This window comes from Siphateles boraxobius, unplaced genomic scaffold, assembly GCF_051911475.1.
Source record: "Siphateles boraxobius isolate OS27281-9 unplaced genomic scaffold, OSU_SipBor_1 35, whole genome shotgun sequence".
In the NCBI taxonomy this organism is placed as follows: Eukaryota; Metazoa; Chordata; class Actinopteri; order Cypriniformes; family Leuciscidae; genus Siphateles; species Siphateles boraxobius.
The window spans coordinates 9594950-9615371 of NW_027508975.1; the positions used below are offsets into that span (position 1 = coordinate 9594950).

At 37.7% G+C, this 20422-nt stretch overlaps 4 protein-coding genes across 6 annotated transcripts; 2 read left to right on the plus strand and 2 right to left on the minus strand.

The window, feature by feature from the left end:
• Nucleotides 1–347: 347 nt before the first annotated feature.
• On the minus strand, nt 348–8729 carry gmnn (geminin DNA replication inhibitor). 3 transcript variants are annotated; one of them, XM_077196291.1, is made up of 7 exons: nt 8141–8729; nt 7519–7580; nt 4533–4634; nt 4278–4434; nt 1273–1355; nt 917–1027; nt 348–764 (listed from the first exon to the last, which is right to left on the minus strand). In XM_077196291.1, the coding sequence occupies exons 2-7, from the start codon at nt 7570–7572 to the stop codon at nt 576–578; spliced, it is 696 nt and encodes a 231-aa protein (XP_077052406.1). In that variant the 5' UTR covers nt 7573–7580; nt 8141–8729; the 3' UTR covers nt 348–575. The 3 variants fall into 3 exon arrangements, with proteins under 3 accessions (XP_077052406.1, XP_077052407.1, XP_077052408.1); XM_077196292.1 differs by having other exon boundaries at nt 7519–7601; nt 8141–8201; XM_077196293.1 differs by lacking the exons at nt 7519–7580; nt 8141–8729 and adding an exon at nt 4784–4835.
• On the plus strand, nt 8116–14585 carry cunh6orf62 (chromosome unknown C6orf62 homolog). Its single transcript, XM_077196294.1, has 5 exons — nt 8116–10342; nt 10430–10606; nt 10752–10877; nt 11119–11253; nt 13277–14585. Exons 1-5 carry the CDS (start codon nt 10214–10216, stop codon nt 13400–13402), a joined length of 693 nt encoding a protein of 230 aa, XP_077052409.1. The 5' UTR covers nt 8116–10213; the 3' UTR covers nt 13403–14585.
• Nucleotides 14574–16250, minus strand: acot13 (acyl-CoA thioesterase 13). The gene is made up of 3 exons (XM_077196295.1): nt 15991–16250; nt 15689–15873; nt 14574–14805 (listed from the first exon to the last, which is right to left on the minus strand). Exons 1-3 carry the CDS (start codon nt 16072–16074, stop codon nt 14649–14651), a joined length of 426 nt encoding a protein of 141 aa, XP_077052410.1. The 5' UTR covers nt 16075–16250; the 3' UTR covers nt 14574–14648.
• Nucleotides 16251–16768: 518 nt separating this feature from the next.
• tdp2b (tyrosyl-DNA phosphodiesterase 2b) lies at nt 16769–20200 on the plus strand. Its single transcript, XM_077196297.1, has 7 exons — nt 16769–17022; nt 17155–17321; nt 17721–17909; nt 18004–18095; nt 18167–18285; nt 18652–18822; nt 19492–20200. The coding sequence occupies exons 1-7, from the start codon at nt 16882–16884 to the stop codon at nt 19765–19767; spliced, it is 1155 nt and encodes a 384-aa protein (XP_077052412.1). The 5' UTR covers nt 16769–16881; the 3' UTR covers nt 19768–20200.
• Nucleotides 20201–20422: the final 222 nt, after the last annotated feature.

Below are 20422 nucleotides of genomic sequence, written 5' to 3' on the forward strand. Positions count from 1 at the left end.
AATGTTGAAGTAGGAAAGACTTCCTTGTTGAAAAGGCACCAAACAGAAGTCAAGAATTTGGACTCTACAACATCTTACTAAAATCCAAACCGCAATCTCTCCACAACAGCAGTTGAGCTGCTACCTGCACAACATCCTCCGTTGTATCATCCCAATGACCCGCCACCTCAAGATGGGTCTGGAGAAACCGGCGAGTCTGGACTGGGACAGCTGGCCTTAAACTACCTTCAGGAGCTCCTCAAGGTTTAGGATTCCAGCAAAGCTTGAGGAACGATGCTCTGCACAAGACATACAACCTGTATGGTTGCACTTACACCAGGAAGAGAAAAGATCAGTAGAAAAGCACATGTGTACAAAATAGTTTATTTCCACTGTATGCATTCAAGTTTACAATATGTACACTGGCAGTGAACATGAACTACAGGTACTGAAAATAAAAAGCTAATTTACAGCAAAGAGAAGTATTAAAACAAGGTGCAAAATTGTCCTAAAAAGGCAAAAAGAAAAATTCACTTAAGACCAAACAACTAGTCCATCACAGTTCTAGTGAGTTCAATATTTTCAAGAGCATCATTTCAGCTTTCTTCATTTGTGAAATCCGTATGTGGCACACAGTGTGATTGTTCTGGGTTTAGTTCAACACCGTTCAGGCTTCCATCAGAATCACTCTCATCTCCATGTTCTTCTTGATCCTCGTCATCTTCAGGCTCAAAGGCGATCTCACGCAGCTCCTCTAGATTGTCTGGACTTTTACCGGTTAATCTCTGATTGAAATGTGTAAAAGCAAATGTTAACATGGGCATTATTTGAACACTGAGGTTACTTTATTCTTTGGTCCGACCATAAGAGTGGTTAAATTCTTGCATTCAAATCTTGGCAAGGCGGACACCACTATTAAACGCCATAAAGAACTCACTTCGATCATGTCGGCCATGTGTTGTACATGCTGTGCCAGCTCCTGTAACTCATCGTTCTCACTCTTCAGTTGAGCAATCTGTTCATCTTTGGCTTCAATGTCTTTGTGCAACTAGTTTTGAAACGAAATAACAGGCATCACATTTAAATACATAAAAAATAAAAACAATCATACCAGGGGGACCTTTGACAAACTTCAAGGGAGGCCAAATAGTTCCCCCCAGATAATGTACTAATTACGGCTACCTATGGTCATGCCAAACACGTGTCATGAACAACTGATTCAGCAGTCCTATAAGAGAAATGGAGCAAGATGGCAAAACATTAGCAAAATCACCCTTTTAACGATTAACTCACCTTCTCATTTTCTTGGAGAACACTGAACAGTGCTTTCCGCCTCTCCTCTGCCACCTCTTTCCAGTAGGAGGACCCAGGAGTTTCTGGGGGGAGAGAGGAGAAACATCCAATACAATAGCTGCATCCGAGAATTTTTTTAATTCATTACAAGTAGTTTTATTATTTAAATGTTTTTTTTTAGTTAAAAATATTACAAATACCGCTCTTAGAGGTGCTTGAAGGCATGTCACAAGTATGGTACTTTCAATAAAAGGCCCAACATTTAACGTTTACATGCAGCCAAATAATCCGTTAGTAATCGGATTGGCAGCTCAATCGGACTGAAAAGCCTTCATGTAAACACCTTGATCCGTTTGAGCTCTGTCCGAATGAAATTGATCGGGTTGAAAGGGGTGGTTTATTCCTTTTCTAATCTGATCGAGAGAACACGTAAACACTTGATCGGATTGAAAACCGAAACTGAAAGGACTGCGCATGTGCAATGACGTTGAAGTAGCATAATGACGTATGATGCACAGAATGAACTGCCATTTCTGATGAATAAAGCGTCATATAAATGAGTGACCGTCATCCTAAAATTCTCCTTTCACTCAGCATCTGTGAAGTGGAGCAGAACAACGTACCACCAGTCCTGGTTTTGGATTCTCATCCACAGACAACTGGTTTTGGGCACTGGGAGGGGCATTTTTACAGCATGATAAACATAAGCAGCACGGCACAACGGTTCATATGCTCATTAACTCAATATTTATCTATTTCTGGTCATAATTCGAAGTCTGCCGTTTAAAACTAAGAACCAATGTAGGAGAATAGTTAGTATGTGCAAACAGCATGGAAACTCTGTAATTGTGCAGTGTGCGCATGTGAAAAAATCTATTCCGATTTGAAGCGTGTGAAAAACGCACACATCAACCCGATCACGTTTAGCATTCATGTAAAAATATTCGGATTCATCAATCGGAATGAATTCGGTCCGAATTAAACAAAATTGTGCATGTAGACGTAGCCAGTGCTGCTATGTGCCACAAGCGAATGAGTGAACGAGAGGGTCTCGTTTAACCCATCCAACGTATCTGCACTGGCTGCATTTGCCATGGCACATCACAACCGTTTGAAGCGGTCAACAGGACATAAGAGAAAAACCTGTGCAACATGTCTTCCTGGATGCATGATGATGCTTTAGAGTACTGAAACGACCATTGAAATGCCCCGACCAGTTTAATCTTTCAAGGTCTAAAAGCAGTGAATTTTGGCTTTCACTACTGAAAGTACAGCTAAATGTCTAATGTCTTAACTGCCATCTTGCAGTCCTACAACCTGTGAAGTCAGGGTTGGTTGTCTCCGTTGAGTTAATGAAGATCATTATAGTTTGTTATTAAACAGCGGTCACCAAGTAGTGGACCAACAGAGTGTTTTTGTCCTTTGCTTTAACACTGTAAAACTGATCTTTACATCCAGGAGCAATGCAATAGTGGCCTCTTTTGTCCTCTGGTGCCCTGTGTCTTTCCAGTTTCCATCTTTCATGGTTTGTCTTTATCTTTCACCATCTGCCCTTCAATGTCTCTACAGTTATATCAGTTTAACTCAGGCAAGACAAACCCAGTGAAGTCACAGGTTGTACTGCAAGATGGGACGGTATGAAAATTCAATATCACGATTATAGTGACCAAAATTATCGTGATTATCAATATTATCACGGTTTTGTTAAAACAAGATGAAAGTGTTAAAAAATAACTGATGCTCACACTGAAAACATTTCAACAAGTTTTATATTTGAAAAACAACAAACACATAAAACGAGCAGCTCTATGCACTTTTTAAAGTAAGATTCTATTCTGTGGCATTTCCTTCCTTATAATGACCGTCGTCAATAGCAACGCATTATAACTCAGCGCACATCCATGTATCACAACGGACGCGCGCTCATTTCATTCAGATACAATGTCAACTTGCGTCTCCATTTTTGATTGTATTGAAAATTAAATCAGAGTTGATTAATTGTTTACAGAATTTGATAATATTGTTGTGATCATCTTGTCTGGACGAGTTTTGCACGCTGTACAAAATGGATTTAACAGGTAAGATTTAAAACATTAAACTATTCAATATGTCCCCGTAATTATGTGGTTAAAAAATAAATCTAAAAAATCTGTGTATGTTAAGTGTACAATGAATATACATTATTATCTCTTAAATGTCACTCTTAATAGTCTTGTTTGAATTTGTTCGTTCGTCTTTGGCTCAAAGCCACTTGCTGCGAACTTTTCTTCGCGGAAGCTTCAAGTTTATTTCAAGTGAGGGAGATAAAATATTTCAACTCAAAACATTTTGTGCCCAATTATTTCCCAGACGTAGTTTTGGTATAGAGGTCAAAGTAAACTTGCCTTGCGTTCGCTACAACAGTGTGTGATGGTCACACAAGACGACTCTGCAATAGGGGTAAACACTTCAAATCTGCTGAGACTTTCTTGTGCATGTTCTGCAGACAGAGTGACCATCCTCGATTAAGTTTCCCTCAGAATTTTTGTAAAAGCCAAAATATGACCACATCTCAGATTTGGTCCTCTTATAGTTATAAGGCTGAAATCTCCCGAACACGGTCACTGCCTTACCATTGCGCGCCTGCGTCAGACTGTTGCTGGCTGGACAGGATTTATAGTGAGTTATTAAAACCGCGATAATCAAACACGGTTTTAATGATAATTGAATTTTAAACGATAATTCTAACAGTCAATACATTTTATCGTGGTTTATAGTGAAACCGGTAATCGTCCCATCCCTAACTGCAAGATATTGGTAATATAACAAAACCTCTTTTTCTACGTAATTTTAACTTGACTACCCGTTACATTTCCACTTTAATAGTCAATGAACAATAAACTGGGTTAAGAGAATGCATTACCAACCCCAAGCAATTTGTCTCTGCCTAGCAGCATTAACAGGAATACCTTGGCAAGAATGTAAATAATCCAATCAATGCCTCTGAACCATGCGTGATAACTTACCTTTGATCATGAGCTCATAGGCCTCCTGCGTAACCCCCTCAGGCTGGTTCTCATTTTCTGGACTTGTGGATTTTACAGCCACCTCTGCCTTCACCCTCTTTGAACCTTTAACCTGCTCTGCGCTCCACATCTTCCTTTTAGGAACTGATTTGCCATTCTAAACAGAGTGAGATCGACTTTAGTTGGAGTGAAACTGTGTGATTGTTAGAGTCTCTAAACTTTACAAAGTCCAAAATGGCAACAACTGTTAAGTACCTCAATTATACGACCAAGGTTCTTATTTACAGCAGACGGCTGAAGGACTTGGAGCGTCCTCCTTCCTGATCCCACTCCAGATGTTGGTGCTACAAAGAATTTCTGAGAAAAGAATAAAGTTAAAGAATTAATCTCAGGGTCCTCAGATGTCATCAGTAATAAAACAAGAATCTGAGGATAAAGGCTCGTTTTGGTGAGACGGAAAACTGAGCAACTCTATCCATGCACAGTAACAGGCTCAATTCACCTGCCTCAACAGTCATTATTCTCCTCTTACACGTCTTAAGCTGTCAGTTCAAGACGGCAACAAGCAAGGTATCGGAGCAACTCCACGTATCGGTCGTTCTAACAAGCGTGGGAAAGGGGCAGGCCACACATCAGCTGCATGCCGTAAACACCTCCAGTTCCCACGGGCAGCTATTGGACCGCCTGCATTATTATCTAACTGCAACATTCTTTAACCTGTAATTACCGTGGGAACTCACAGAAGTCTCCTTATGACCAACTGCAAGTTTGGAGTTGGTTAATGTTTTCACTTAAATACAGTGGCAGACGGATGCACAAGTTACTGGATCTCAACTCACTGACAATGATTAATTCAGAGACAGAGCAAGGTCTCTGGCAGTTCAGTTTATCCTAACTTGATCGAGTAGTTGAAAACATTCTTTCTAGAGATGCACCGACATGAATTCTGAGCCTATACCAGATTATTCAGAATGATATCAGCCAATACCGATAGTTTGTTTTTTCTTATGGATAAAATGGTTCTCTGTATAGTTTGCAGCATTATTTGGAAGAGATTCTCTCATTTGGTACACTATAATAATATTAGAGGTTAAAATAAACAGAGCTATTATTGTAACATCACCAACTGGTGGGGCACTCCACATCAGACTATTGTCATTCCCTCACAAACTACATGTCCCATAATTCTCTGCCTGACTCATCAGCACTCACCGTTTTCAGCTGTCTCATTACCTTGTTTAAACAAGACTTCACTGGAAATGAATGTGATTGTGAAGTTAGTGTTACACTGCAATTCCAAGCATTCTCCCTGTTGATCCAGTGTTCCTGGTTTTTGAGCTTGGCCCATTTCTTGGATTCCTCTTTTAGCCTGTGTCCCCTTGTCTTTTTGTATGGACTGTCTGCATTTGACCTTGCCTGTACTTTGGATTACCCTTTCAAAATTAACTGCATTTGGATACTCAACCTTCGTGTCTCAAAGAAGTATGTGACAATTATATTCAGCTGCCATTTATGTCTAGATAAATTTACACAAATAAAAGCTGAAATGTTTGTCTAGAACTCAGTTTTTATAAGGACTTGTCTACATGGCAAATTTATTCAGACATATATAATTAATATAATTAACAGTAAATAAGCTCCTCTAGTTTTTTTTTTATAAAGCCAACTAACAAACGGATGACTCCTGAGGTAAATGCAATATTAAGTGATATTGTTCACAAGCAAGTTTTATTGACATCTTTTCAGTTAGAATTTGTGAGTGGAAAAATACTTGCTCTGAGCTCTTGCTTGAACAGAGCAATCGGTCACGTCACATTTAAGAGCGTCAAAATGCCATTTATTGTTTGAATTTAGCGACAAAATAGACAGAATTTGAAAGATGATACTTTCTTTTTAGAAGTAACAAAAGCACAGAGCTATTTGTGATTATTGGGTGAGAGGGACGTTACAAATAATGTTTAGTAGGCTATAGGGAAAACTGCAGATCTGGCAATCCTGGCTTGAACTATGGCTGATTCATAGGGTCAGATAGAGCCTGCTTTATGTAGCTGTTTATAGCGGTTAAAGTGTTATTGTCGCATTAACTTGCCTTAACTAACTCAACATTAGGGTTGTGCACAAATTATATCCCACAATGAGAAATCACATGAAATCCAAACAGCAGGCGAATGAGGAAAGACAGCTGTCCATCACTGCATTCACGGCTGCAGGTAAGTGCAGCTGGACCCCGAGTGATCAGAGATAACTTATCTGATAGCAAAATGATTGAGACATACTGCCTTTAAGTTGGAGACATGTTATAGAACAGAAAACGCAAAGTGCTGTTAGAAACTTCGCTTATAAACACCGTTATCTTGGTCTCTGAAACGTCTGTCAGCGCGTTCACAATAGAGCATGTACATCATTTCTCAACATAAACACGATAATCATATGACTCGAGTGCATGCGCACGTTCTGTACGATGACTGTCTGCTTTATTAGGCTTATTTTACATTTATTAGGCTTCTTGTGTATAGCCCATTGCCTAATCGTAAGCTTGTTAAAAAAATGGTGGCAACTTTGTTTTATATCAAACGTCATTTAAATAAAGGAATATTCGATTATGGGCCCAAATATTCGAATGCAATATTTTTAAGAAATGCCCATCCCTACTCAACATGAGACTTTCTTCACACAGTGCAAGTTCAAGTCGATCATATCTACCGCACCCTTTTGACTGACAGGATATAATCGGCGTTTTTTAAACATCGACCGATACATTAGTGGATCTCTAATTCCTTCCCTTTTTTACAAAACTGACCTGACCATTATAAATAACCAAAACATAAGAATTAGAGGTCACAGTTACATAGCCACAATAAACACCATCCATTAGCTTTTACAAATCAACCTACAATTCTTAAGGGACATTCAAGAATTATTAGAGGATTTACCCTTTTTAAAAAAATCATATACCCTTTAAATCTTTAACCAAAATAATGTCCCCTCCCTCTTGTAGTGGCATATACATCACAACAGGGAAGAAAATACTATTACATCCATTTCATGCCACCTTTAGGGGCCATTAATCAGCATACATTACATCTAAAAGTAACGGAATTAAATTCAGATCCACCAGGCTTTTTTTATCATTCAAATTTAGCTGGGTGGCTAATAACAGATTTTTCTGTGGTGTGACAAACTCAGAACAAATACTTAATTTTGACTTTACAGGGACTTAAAGTAAGATGTTCTCAAATACCTTGATGTTTTCAGAGGGATTCTCAGCATGTTTGGGTCTTCTGATGGAGCTCATGTTTTCACCTAGAAAACAGTTCAGGAACTCTGTGACAAATTCATCAGTTTAAAAAAAACAGCTGATATGTCGTTGACTACGTTATCATGATAAATAGTAGGAATATAATATCTCTTAAATTCATTAATTGACTTAGATTACTGTATAGATTACAGGAAGCACATTACATCGCAGTGGTTTATAAATGTCAGGGAGCTGAAAATTCATGTCAACCATTTTATATTGTTGATTAAAGTTAAAGTCATTACTAGAGAAAAAGTTAACGTGACAAGACTAGATAACCCAATGTTTTATTACACTAAAACTCTAAATTTGGTGTAACATTAATATGACGTTTGTATTTCCTTAAGGTTATATAGATTAATTAAATCTAAAAATCATAAGCCGAAGTTAACGTTACATCAAAAGGGGAGCAGGCCCACACAAACTGAATGAAACCGAGCCACACTCATAACGTTAACAACATTTAAACGCACGCTGGCACTTCTTAAAATCAATGGAAAGCCTTAAATAACCTAAAACGACCAAAAGCCAACATAAACCACTCAAACTAAAGAAGAATACTCACGGGAAATGAACGATAAGCACGCACTGCTAACAACAACTCACGACTTCTCGAAAGCTTGTGTGTGGAGCGCGCCACTGGTTTAAGTACTTCCTTTGTACCGTCACGTGACGCAAGAATTTCGCGCGGATAGAGAGACGTAAATGGTAAACAGCCGTCTTTTTTTCCCAGTCCATGTGATTGAAGGGATTTTAAAGTTTACTAATTTAATATTATATAATTACTATCCAATTCTCAAAAATCAAATGATTACTATGCACAATTCAATTATGTGTATATGTTAAATATTTAATAAAGTATGGTCGAAATGACAATAAAATGGTTTTATTTAGTTAAATTCATGGTTGTATCTACATTCAACTAAATTATCTATCCTCTAGGTAGACACTTTAAAACCATTTTAATCATTAAATCCATGCCACGACCCCGCCAATTGTTTTCACTAGTTTGTAACAACAGCAATATGTGCACTATTAATGGTAAGTTAAAAGTAAACTGAGTTGTTGCAGACAAATAATGGGAGTATTGGAGACACATTGCGCAACAAAACAAAACTGAAATAGACTGTCGTGACACGTTTAAAGAAAACGTGTCTCTACATTCCTCGCTACATAAATCCAGCTGACAGAAGCTCTCAGCAGCGCGCGCTCCTCCTCTGTCACATGTGCACAACTGCGTGACGCGCATCGGCCATTTTGAGTTGTTTGTTCAGCGAGGAACGCTTGTTATTTTCCAGACAAACGCAGAACAAAGGGCCGAAACAGTCGAAAGAATCGCTCGAAAGACATTTCACCCTTTCCTTCCATCATTATGGGCCCACCGCGATGCAGATCTCGCCGTCTGTTACCTGAGAGAACGGAGGATTTCGGTCGGTTTGTCAGTTTATCTTGACATGGCATATGCGGGTGTGTGACGACTGTGGAAAAGCTCGAAAACAAACGGAGACCATCAAGCTAAACCTCAGCCGAGGATCGATTCATCCGGGGCGGGTTTTTGTACTGAGATCGATGTATTAAGACGTGTTAAGATTGTTTGCAGTACTTGCTCGGATCAAAACGGGCTTAATAGACAACTCGAGAATAAAAAATGGAGAGAAACAATAGTTAGTTAGCTACCCACTCATCGAAGCCAGTCTCTGCTAGCATCGCGATTACAAAAAACAGGCAAGCACACAATGTAACAGTTGGTTTATTGATGACAACTAGCTTTGAATGCTCTCGTAGATCTAATATTGGTTAGAAAAGAAATGTAGCTCCCTTCGACCAGGTTATCAGTCGGTGGCGTGTGTGTATTCAGCTTAGCTAGCATTAGTTTGCTAGCCAGCCACAAAATAAAAGCCTCACAATGAAACTCAACCGTGGCAGGAGAGCTCGTGGGCCCATTTTATGCCCTTAAACCCCAAGATGTTTAGCAAACTCTGTGTTCTTACTCCGTGCCAATATCTCATGGCGTCTGCATTTCTCTGCCATGGTTGTCTTTCTCACCTGTCATTCAGATGTGCTTTTATCAGGCCGTTTATACAAAGACATGGATTCAAGCAAGAGTCAATGCTGGAAGAGACTTTTCAAAGTCAAATCGCTTGGTCAGCTTTTTAGATAACTTGAAGCGAGGTTTATTTGTCTAAAACCAGGGATCTGTCCCCTCACACGGACTCGCACACACAACTGTCGTTATGGGTTTTCAGTGTAGCAAGCATTTGTGTTTTCTGTCCTTTATTCAGTAATACAACACAATTTCTCATCTAAAAATATACTAATTGATCAGGTCGTGTTATATGAGTGGCTTCTTTTAGTTTATACTTAGCCTTGGCTTGATTGTTTGCTTTAAAAAAAATGGTGTAACTCATCAAAACTTAGACAAGTGTAAAATTACTTGGCCCAAGTGCTCTACCCGGATTAAAAATGACTTGATTTGATTTCACTAACTTTGTTATTTAATTCAAATTAGTACGTACTGCAGGTAGTGCTTGGTTATAGCTGCTTTAGTTTTTAAAAGGTTTTGAAAACCAAATAAGCTACAGTCAAGAAAATCAAAAGCGAAAAAGTCTGCGTTTGGAAAATCTTACTGTCCGTAACAATGGGAGACCCAAATTCTCGCCGGAATCAAACAAGAAACCGACTCCGCGCCCAGCTACGGAAGAAACGAGAATCTCTGGCCGATCAGTTCGACTTCAAGATCTACATTGCCTTTGTTTTTAAGGAAAAGGTGCGTTGACTGATTCTGTATGAAACCAAGAAATGATTTGGGAATGAACTGCGATTGTTCTAATATGCCTTTCTATCACTTTTACAGAAAAAGAAGTCTGCACTATTCGAAGTTGCTGAGGTGGTACCTGTGATGACAAACAACTATGAGGAGAATATCCTTAAAGGCGTGAAGGGAACAAGCTACTCCTTAGAGAGTTCTTTAGAACTTCTCCAGAAAGATGTGGTGCAGTTACACGCGCCGCGTTACCAGTCAATGCGTAGAGTAAGTATTGACTCACAACATTTTTGAAGATTGCTTCTATCGGCAGCATTGTGATCGTAATCCCCGTCTTGTCTAAAAATCCATGTCATGTCGTTCGAGGTCAATTTCTGTTTCGCATCTCACTGATGTTTCTAAATCTGTACAGGATGTGATAGGTTGTACCCAGGAGATGGACTTTATCCTTTGGCCCCGCAATGATATTGAGAAGATTGTCTGTCTCCTGTTCTCCAGATGGAAAGGGGCTGAAGATGAACCATTCAGGCCTGTTCAGGTATAACTCTGTCTTTCCTGGCGCTTGCTTCTTATTAATCATACTTGGGGGTTAGATGCTTGTTCAAACCCTTGACACCAAGTATTCAACTTTAGCACATGCGCCATTTGCACTATGGACATGAGAGGTACATAAAACCTTGAGTCTTGTTGGGGAAATATTGAAAATCCATGTACAAGTTTAATGCTATAAATGTAAATCAGACTCCATTTAGTTACATTTACTTTCTCAACATTCACAGGCCAAGTTCGAGTTTCATCACGGAGACTATGAAAAGCAGTTTTTGCATGCTGTTGGTCGGAAGGACAAGGCTGGGATGGTTATGAATAACCCCAATCAGTCTGTCTTTCTCTTCATGGACAGACAGCACTTACAGGTTGGTTCATTAAAACATTAAGTATAAAAGTACTTTAAAAAAAAAAAAATATGATTATTATTGTATGTTTGGTTGTACATGCTAATTTCCTCTTTTTACATTTAGATTATTTGTGCCAACAGCTCACATAGTGAGTTTAAAGATTAAGATTATTAAAGACAAGTAAACACAAAAATAACAAATTAGCAATCACACAAATAATATAACTGTACAAAGTTGCAATTGATAGTGTTTTAAGATTTTCAGGTACAGAAACTGTAATCATAACACTGCACTTTTTAAATAAAATATGTATTACTTATATAGTCAAAGGTTATTCAATCAAGAACAGCGAGTGAATTTTGTCTTTTGTTATTTGATTAACATTATTATAGAGACGGCAGCTGCAGTCACTTGAGCTGCATGGATCCAGTATAGTGTTCTACGTTTTCTTGTCAACTGTTTACATTTACATAAGACATAACTAACGTGTTTACGACTGATTATTTGTCTGTTTGAGTGCAAAAATATATATGAGAACTCCTTTCATTATCGTGCAATATTCAGTTAAATGCACTCAAAGGAATCGATAAGAGGAATCAAATTTTACATTTTATAACAAGTATCCGATTCCTGACCTTAAGCATCCAATTCCAGATTGGAATTAGGGATGGCGAAAACTAAAAATTTTCTTGACCGACCACAGAGCCTCATTAGCCGGTTGAAACCGGTTAACCGATTAGTTTAAAATATGCCACACAATTTGAAATAACAGCCATTTCGAGCCGCGCCTGCAATTTCGCAACTCTGTCGCATCTCTCTCTGCCTCCCGCTCACACACACACACACACACTGCCCTGGCGCCGCGCTTCAACTCACGTCGCTTTTTTTTAGATCCCCTACAGCGCGAAACACGAGTCCCGCAAACGCGGCGCCGAGGAGCTTGTATGTAATCGGAGGACAAATGGCTCCTTAGTTTCGAAATGGTTTGGGTACAAGGTGATCGCGTTGAAAATAAAGGCGTTAGTCTAGCGTTAGAAGCTCATTTGAAACATTGCAGCGTCTCATTTAAAAAAATGACAGCTCCGAAGAGACTCCGCATAGTTTGAGGTAACGTTAGTGCTAACAATAATAAAGAAAGATGATGATCATCATCACCTTATCTGTTACCACTGAAATGTAGATGTAATGTATTTCTACGGTATTACTACTGTATTTAAGCACTGTATCACACAAGTTGCAACTTACTGTGTCATTCTTTTTGGTGAAATGGTCCCACACACTATGTTTCTTTGCACGCTTCATCCTGTCGTCTGCCCTGGCTCTAACCTCCAGTGTTTTAGCCTGTAGCCTTTACTTTTCGCAAACCTTGTGATCGCGCCAAATGTTTTTATTGGTTTATTAAGTACAAACAGCTGAGTTATGAAAAATTGAGTGTGAGGGATTTGTTCACTTCACACAAAAATATCTTGGAATAAGATGGCTAACTGTAGTAGCGTTTAGTCCACTGTCTATAATAGCCTAATTTAGAGATCACTTTTTTTTTATTACCGACTACCGACAACTTTGATCGGTTAACGTTGAGACGGTCAACCATCGGTCAAACGGTCATCCGTTAGCATCCCTAATTGGAATCGATTTTCGATTCCCAACCCTATTTATAGACAAAAATATAAAGTAATTTCTTGGTCATCGTTGTTGGTTAGAGTTTTAATATCAGTGAATTCCTCATAATTACACAACTTATTATAATAGCCTAATGTTTACTGTATAATATTATTATATATAATACTGTATAATAATAACCTACTTTTTTTGTTATTGCCAATAACCAATAAATAACTGATTGACTTGTCTGTATTGGCCCGAATTTTAATACAAGTTAATCCCCAATAATTATACACCTTATAACAACCTATTATGTACTATGTATTTAAAAGTGTCATTTATTGTCAGAATTTTAGTGAATCCCATCTTATTATACCCTAATATTTACTGCATAATACAGTATTTATCAATAACCTTTTTTTCTTTTCTTTCACAGACTCCAAAAGCCAAGCTTACAGTTTTCAAGTTGTGCAGCCTCTGTCTCTACCTGCCACAGGATCAGCTTACCTGTTGGGGGGTTGGAGACATTGAGGACCACCTCCGCCCATACATGCCTGACTAGGAGAGAAACGCACGGAAGACGCCCCTCAAGGCCTCGAAGCAAGTTGTCCTTATCTACAAATCCCTCAGTTGAATAGAATTGAACTTGTGCTTGGAACTCTCCTTTTTGTTAACCACTCATTTTCTTCTTGATTAATTTAGCTTTTTTTTATTTTATTTTTTATCCCTCCCTCGACCAATCTTGGTTTGGCTCATCCCATCTCCTCTCTTTGATCAGTTTTTATTTGAACCTGCATGAACATTGATTTTGAGTGGTTCTCTTGGAGCTGCACCGTCAACAATACCAGTCACCGAAGGAACTCTTTATGTTAAGGCAACAAAAAAAACAAAAACAAAAACAAAAAAACAAGAGCGAGAAAAAAGGAAACCAATGACAGATGTCTCTCACATGTGATCTTCTAGTGTTGGACTGGCTTTAACATCAGTTTCATGAGGGATAGTTAACATGTCCTTTATATTGAGTAGGGATTTCATGAGTAATGACAATCAGTGACAGAGGACAGAAGAGCCTGGGTAGTCTTCCTCAAAAGGCTTCTATTACAAGGTGAACAATAACTTAACTCATTTGGTGTAGGCATTGCTTCTCATTCAGTTACTGCCTTAGTTTTTGCTGGACATTTTAATTTGAGTGTCATTCCTTGCCTATAATATGACACACTTTGTTTTGATAATTTCTGGAGTAATGGTGCCTGATGGGGGCGGAGGTGTGGTGGGATGTATATCTAAGATGATTGACAAACTGTCAGGTGGGGGGATTCTGAAGCTGTTCTTTACTTGGGATGGTAATAGTCACCAATTAAGCAATTCCTGCACTATATACATACAAGCTACTGATACCAGATGTAATCATTGGTGGTGGGAATGTGATGGGAGACTAATGTTCAAGCTTATGTACCTAATGAGAAATTTTGTTGAGAAACTTGAAATTGATCATTATGGATTTTTTTTTTTTTTATAGACCACCCTGTTCTGAGAGTACTAAATATTGCAGTGCTTGGGACTTGGTATCTGTAAGCCATCCTTGTCTGTTCGTATGGCATAAAATCATTACTTTTTCTCCCCTTTTGAAACTAAGTTCACATTGAAGGGGAAGGTGGGTTTTTGTCTTCATTTTGATGTACCCATTGTTTGAATAATTCTGTTAAAAATAAACACTGTTGAACATATCTTAACACAGTGCAAAATACTTTTATGCTGGACTTTTTATTATATACCATAAAGAACTACATAATTTACAGGGCACATAATCAGTTACCAAGGTGTTTAGTGTGTCTTCCCTGAGCAATGAGTTTTCCGTTCGCCTTGTTGGTGAGATCCACTGTTGCAAATGCCAAAGTCCTTCCTTGTTTTAAAACCTGCGCAGTGATCAGGATGTCTTCTCCAATTTTAGCTGCATTCATGTATCTGTTAATTAGAAAGCAAACAAATATAATAAGTGTTAGATGATGAATGGAAGTTATTTTATTTTTAATGGAGACTGGGACTACTTATTATCCCATTTTTATATTATTTCACTTTTATTCCAAGTTAATACCTTTAAAGCCTCAGCTACACCATTATTAGCAAGGGAATAAAATACATGTAGACCTTTTGTGACATGCCCCTATAAATGTCACATTTGGAATTTGCCATTTAACAACCTAATAAGACTTTTCAAAACCAATATGTTATAAATTAATTGTAGAAATGTATCACCAGGCATTTATGAAAAATACCCATATTCAGAGCAAATAGTTCAAATTTTCAGCTAAAATCTACATTTGAATTACATAGTTTGCCATTGTGGTTTTGTTTTCACTGAATCCAACAGTTGTTACCAAATTATGGTACTATGGAAGTCAATGGGGCCCATCAACTGTTTTGGTGACCAACCTTCATCAAAATATTCATACAGGATTGGAACAACTTGAGAGTGAGTAAATGATTACCATTTTTTTATTTTTTTGGGTGAACTATACCTTTAATCCTACCCAATACCTAAACTTAATTACCTTACTAACTATTAATATGCTGTAATTATAAGTTTACTGAGGCAAAAGTAATAGTTAATAGTGAGAATTTGACCCTAATCTAAAGTCTGACCTTAGAATTCTCGTTTTTTATATTTCCATTTTTAAATTTTTAGCTTTATTTCAATTGCCGAAAACAATTAGTTTTATTTAACCATATCTCAGGTTTAAGCATAGCTGACATATAGCCCTTGCTGGAGGTAATCCCTTTATATGACACAGTAACACATACTTTGATGATCCTGTACAGTGACACAAACTTATACCCAAGAGCTCACGTTATGTTCATGTCCACGCTGACTCCTGGAGCTCCTCTCTCACTGTACATGATTGCAGTAGTAGAGATCACATCCACCAGTGTAGCTGTCAGTCCTCCGTGAAGAGTGCCTCCTCTGTTAGTGTGTTCCTCCTCCACCTTCATCTCACACACCACTTTCCCAGGGGTTGCAGACAGTATTTCGACCTGATCACAATATAAACGGCTCATTATGTTTACAGCAGTGTGAACTGGTCAGGCTGGTTTGCACATCAATGGTTTATCGAGAAGAATCGCTGAATTTAACCAAGACACCAACCGTACCTTACTTAAAACCCGATCAAATCCAGGACAATCCACCATCACTCTCATGATCTCTTTTAGTGATTTCAGCGACAACGAAACCATTTCTACTATTGCAAATACCAAAACACAGTAAAGGACAAGTTCACTCTGACAGAATATTTGAAAGGTTGCCTAAGTGTTATACAAAATAAGAGTGGTAATATTTTAAGAGGTTAAGGCATTTTTGGAGTCCTCCACTGCCAAGAAGAAATGAAAATGTTCACTACACTATTCTAAATGGGTAAACAAAATGTAAAGATTTAACAACCAATATTTTTAGAAGCTAAGACATACCATTCGGCTGTGAGAACTTTTATTATGAAATAATGGATCGGGTCTTTTCAATGAATCTGCTGATTCGTTTTACAAAGTCGTTCTAAATGATTTGTTCAATATTACTGAGTCAATTTGAACTTTTCAGGCAACACACTTTATTTTAGAATTGTTTAATGCTAATTATATTTTGGTTCTAAATGTCTTATGATCCAATTAATGGTTGCAACAAACTGTACCGGCATACACGTGCCTACACATTTGATCAATATATTATTCGTGTTAATAACGAACATAATAACTGTTCGAAAGAACCGATTCTTTCAGTACTACAGTTAAATTCTTCCGGAAACGCTTTGTTTGAACAATGGTAATTAATCGGTTAAAAAGATGCAACGTTTACTGTGAAAATTAAGTTTATAATACTTTGAGGTCGTGATTATAGTAATCTGTATATAAAGTAGCTCCAGCGACCAAAAGCATATGTAAATATCGATATATTATCCGTATTCTCCGGGATCCACCCGGAATGTTTTTGTAGCTGTACACATTCATATCCCGCCGTTATATTCAACTACGAACTTGTCCAGCACTGTAATGTCAGGTAACCACAAGGATCAACCAATGTCTGCTTTAGAGGAAGCGAGGACGAGTCTTTGCGATCAGTTTGCCTCTATCTCTGGATCGGATAGTGCCGTCGCGCAGTGTTATCTAGCAGAAAACGAATGGGACATGGAGGTATATGTCTCTATTACTGCACATTATAAACGCACTTTATGGGTAAAGTTTCCCATTACGCCATTAGATTGAGTATAGCATGTGTAGTAATTAACGACATTCTTGTTTTATTTATTTGTGTGTTCCCGCCAGAGAGCCTTGAACTCTTTCTTTGAAGCTCATATGGATTCAGTCTTTGATGTTGAAGACGCAGAGGAAACTAAATATGTGCCTGGGAATAAGAGAAAGGGGGTGAATTCTTCTGACACTGCTGATACTTCTGGAACAAAAAAGAAATTTAAGACGGATAAGGTGGATTGGTAATGGTCACTACTCGATACTATTAATTAGAAAACTTAATTTACTCTATACTTTAATTAAAAATATTTAAAAGTCACCATAAAAAAATATGGCAGTATCTGTGCACATCATTATTATTATTTTTTAAATGTTTGCCTATGTAACTTTTAATCAAAATAACCTCCCCTCCCTCTTGCTCAACGTGTTTACTGGTGCGAGGGCAGGATCAACCGTCACTCACATGACATCACAGCAGTAGCAAACCATAACCATCAAACGATCCATTAATCAATTCCCAATGGATAAAATCAAGTCCCGCCCTACATTTTTTTTCCCTGGAAGAAAAGACTATCGCAATTTCTGTTTCATGCTGACTTTGTTTCTTTCTCTTTTCTTTTTCCAAATTGTTTTTTGTGCAGCATTGACTTGACAGCAGAGGAACCCACTTGCTCCAGCAGTGTAAATTTAAAGAAAAGTCCGGCTGACAGTGACGTAACCAAATCTGATGCTGAGGACAGCAAGCTCTCCATCATCAGCTGGAATGTGGATGGTTTGGACACATTAAGTCTTGCAGAGCGTGCCCGGGGCTTGTGCTCATATCTAGTTCTGTGAGTTGTTATCTAGTTCTGTGAGTTTGTTTATGTGACAATAAGGGAGTTTTGTTTTACACTTAGTTTCCTTTTATCTGTTGTTCATTTGTAGATATACACCAGATGTAGTTTTTCTTCAAGAACTCATTCCAACTTACATTCAGTATCTTAAGAAACGTGCTGTTAGCTACCTGTTTGTTGAAGGTAAGAGAATAATCTTAGTGAAGTTATTTATGGGTTATTTGCTGATTCATGAAGTTCTCCTGTCATTAAAGGGAGCGATGATGGTTACTTCACGGCAATAATGTTGAAGAAATCAAGAGTGAAACTTTGGGAAAGTGAGGTCATCAGTTATCCTACAACACAAATGTTGAGAAATCTGTTAGTTGCTCGGGTGAGTTTGTGGTTTATAAGAGCTATCCAAAGATTGTTTGGGGAGATCATTAATGGCACCGGTGCATTTCTTAATGAATCAGAATTACACTACCATTCAAAAGTTTGGGGTTGGTAAGATTTTATGTTTTTGAAAGAAGTTTCTTATGCTCATCAAGGCTGCATTTATTTGATAAAAAAAAAAAGTAAATACATTTTGATTGATTGACTGCATCCTTGCTGAATAAAAGTATTCATCTCTTTTTAAAAAAACTGACCCCAAAATTTTGTGTGTACATATTTCTATGTTGGTGTGTCTCATAATTAATTTGCCTCTCATCATTTATACACGCATCCATTTCTTTTTTGACTCTGGTTTCTTATTAAGGTGACTTTTTCCAGTAAAAAGCTGTACTTGATGACATCACATTTAGAAAGCTGTAAGAACCAATCAGAGGAGAGAATGAAACAACTGCGGGTCATACTTCAAAAGATAAAGGAAGCACCAGAAGATACCACTGTTATTTTTGCCGGAGACACTAATCTGAGAGACACTGAGGTAAATTTAAAGTCTTTAAAATTCACCACATGAACTAGATCAGTGATTCCCAACCAGTGGTACACAGAGTTTGTTTAACCTGAAGAAAATATAAATTTAACTGAGTTTGTTAATAAATTTTGATTTAATTTTGGTATACTTGGAAGAATTTTCTTGGTTAAACCTATAAAATAAAATGTAAATGTTGACAAAAAATTGGTGAAATTATGTATTGTATTAATAATACAAGTCAAAATTAACCCTATTTTTTGCTTTGGTGTTGATGAAAGCCACTTAAATTTTACTGATGGGCCGGTGAATAGGAGAAAGGGTTGGGAAAACTCTGGACTAACAATCACAATAAAGGTCCTTGCACACTAGTCCGAAACTTTTTGCACATTTAAAAATAAATAAGACCTCACGTTGTATCACACTCTCTCCGAAACTTTCGTCCGTCATAATAAAAATCGGATCGGGTTTGATTTTTTGCGTTTTTTGCATCCGTAGCAAGCATTTTGAGATGTGTTTTGACAATTCAGAGCCACCGAATGACGAATACGAAAAAACGCATACGAAAATTTCAGACTCAATGTGCAAGGACCTTAACTCCAAATATGATGGAGGAATGAAAGCACAGTGGAAGTCACTAGTGGAATGCAGTATTTCTGAAGAACGTTTCTGTCCGTGTAGGTCGTAAAGGTGGGAGGTTTGCCTCCAGGTGTTTGCGACGTCTGGGAACAGCTGGGCAAACAGGAACACTGCCGATACACCTGGGACACCAAAGCAAACAGCAATAAGACTGTGCCTTACATCAGCAAATGTCGCTTTGACCGCATCTTCCTTAGGTCTGCTAAAACTGGCTCAGGAGTCACTCCTGACCACATGGCCTTGGTTGGAATGGAGAAACTAGACTGTGGCCGTTATACCAGTGATCACTGGGGAATTTACTGCACTTTCAACACATGATTATTAAATACCAAAAAGACCAGATGTCTTCCATATAGAAGATAGTTGGTTTTAAAGAGTTGTGAATTTTTTGATGAAGAGTGCCTTCAAATTCAGACTACAGATCAGTGTAAGAAACAAAGGCATATAGATAATAATAGGATGCATAGCTGGTTATAAAATACTGTAAAAGGAAACATTGTTGAGAGAGGGGTTTGAATGAAATGGTTTACATTTTTAAACCGCAGTACTCATTACTTCAGTTTTATTTTGTATTTGTTGTACAAAATATTTTATCACAAAACCATGGTTTCAGTCAATCACTGCTCTCCAATATCTTGGTGGTATAAATCCATTTGTGTTAATGTTTTCTGTGATTTTATTGAAATGTGGAAGTGTTGACTGAATTTAAATGATTTTATTTAAATAAACAAGACCTTGATTTATTGTGGTATATGTTGTGCATCCTATATTTTACCACAAGTGGTCAGTATTTCCCAAATATTATGGCCCTTTTTGTAAATAAGCTTTAGAAAGTCATTAAAACATAGGCACAGTGTATTATTATTGAAACAGTGTGTGTGTGTGTGTGTGTATTAGTGCTGTCAAATCGATTAATCGTTATTAATTGCATCTGACGTGTGTTTACATAATGTGTGTGTGTATATATATTTAT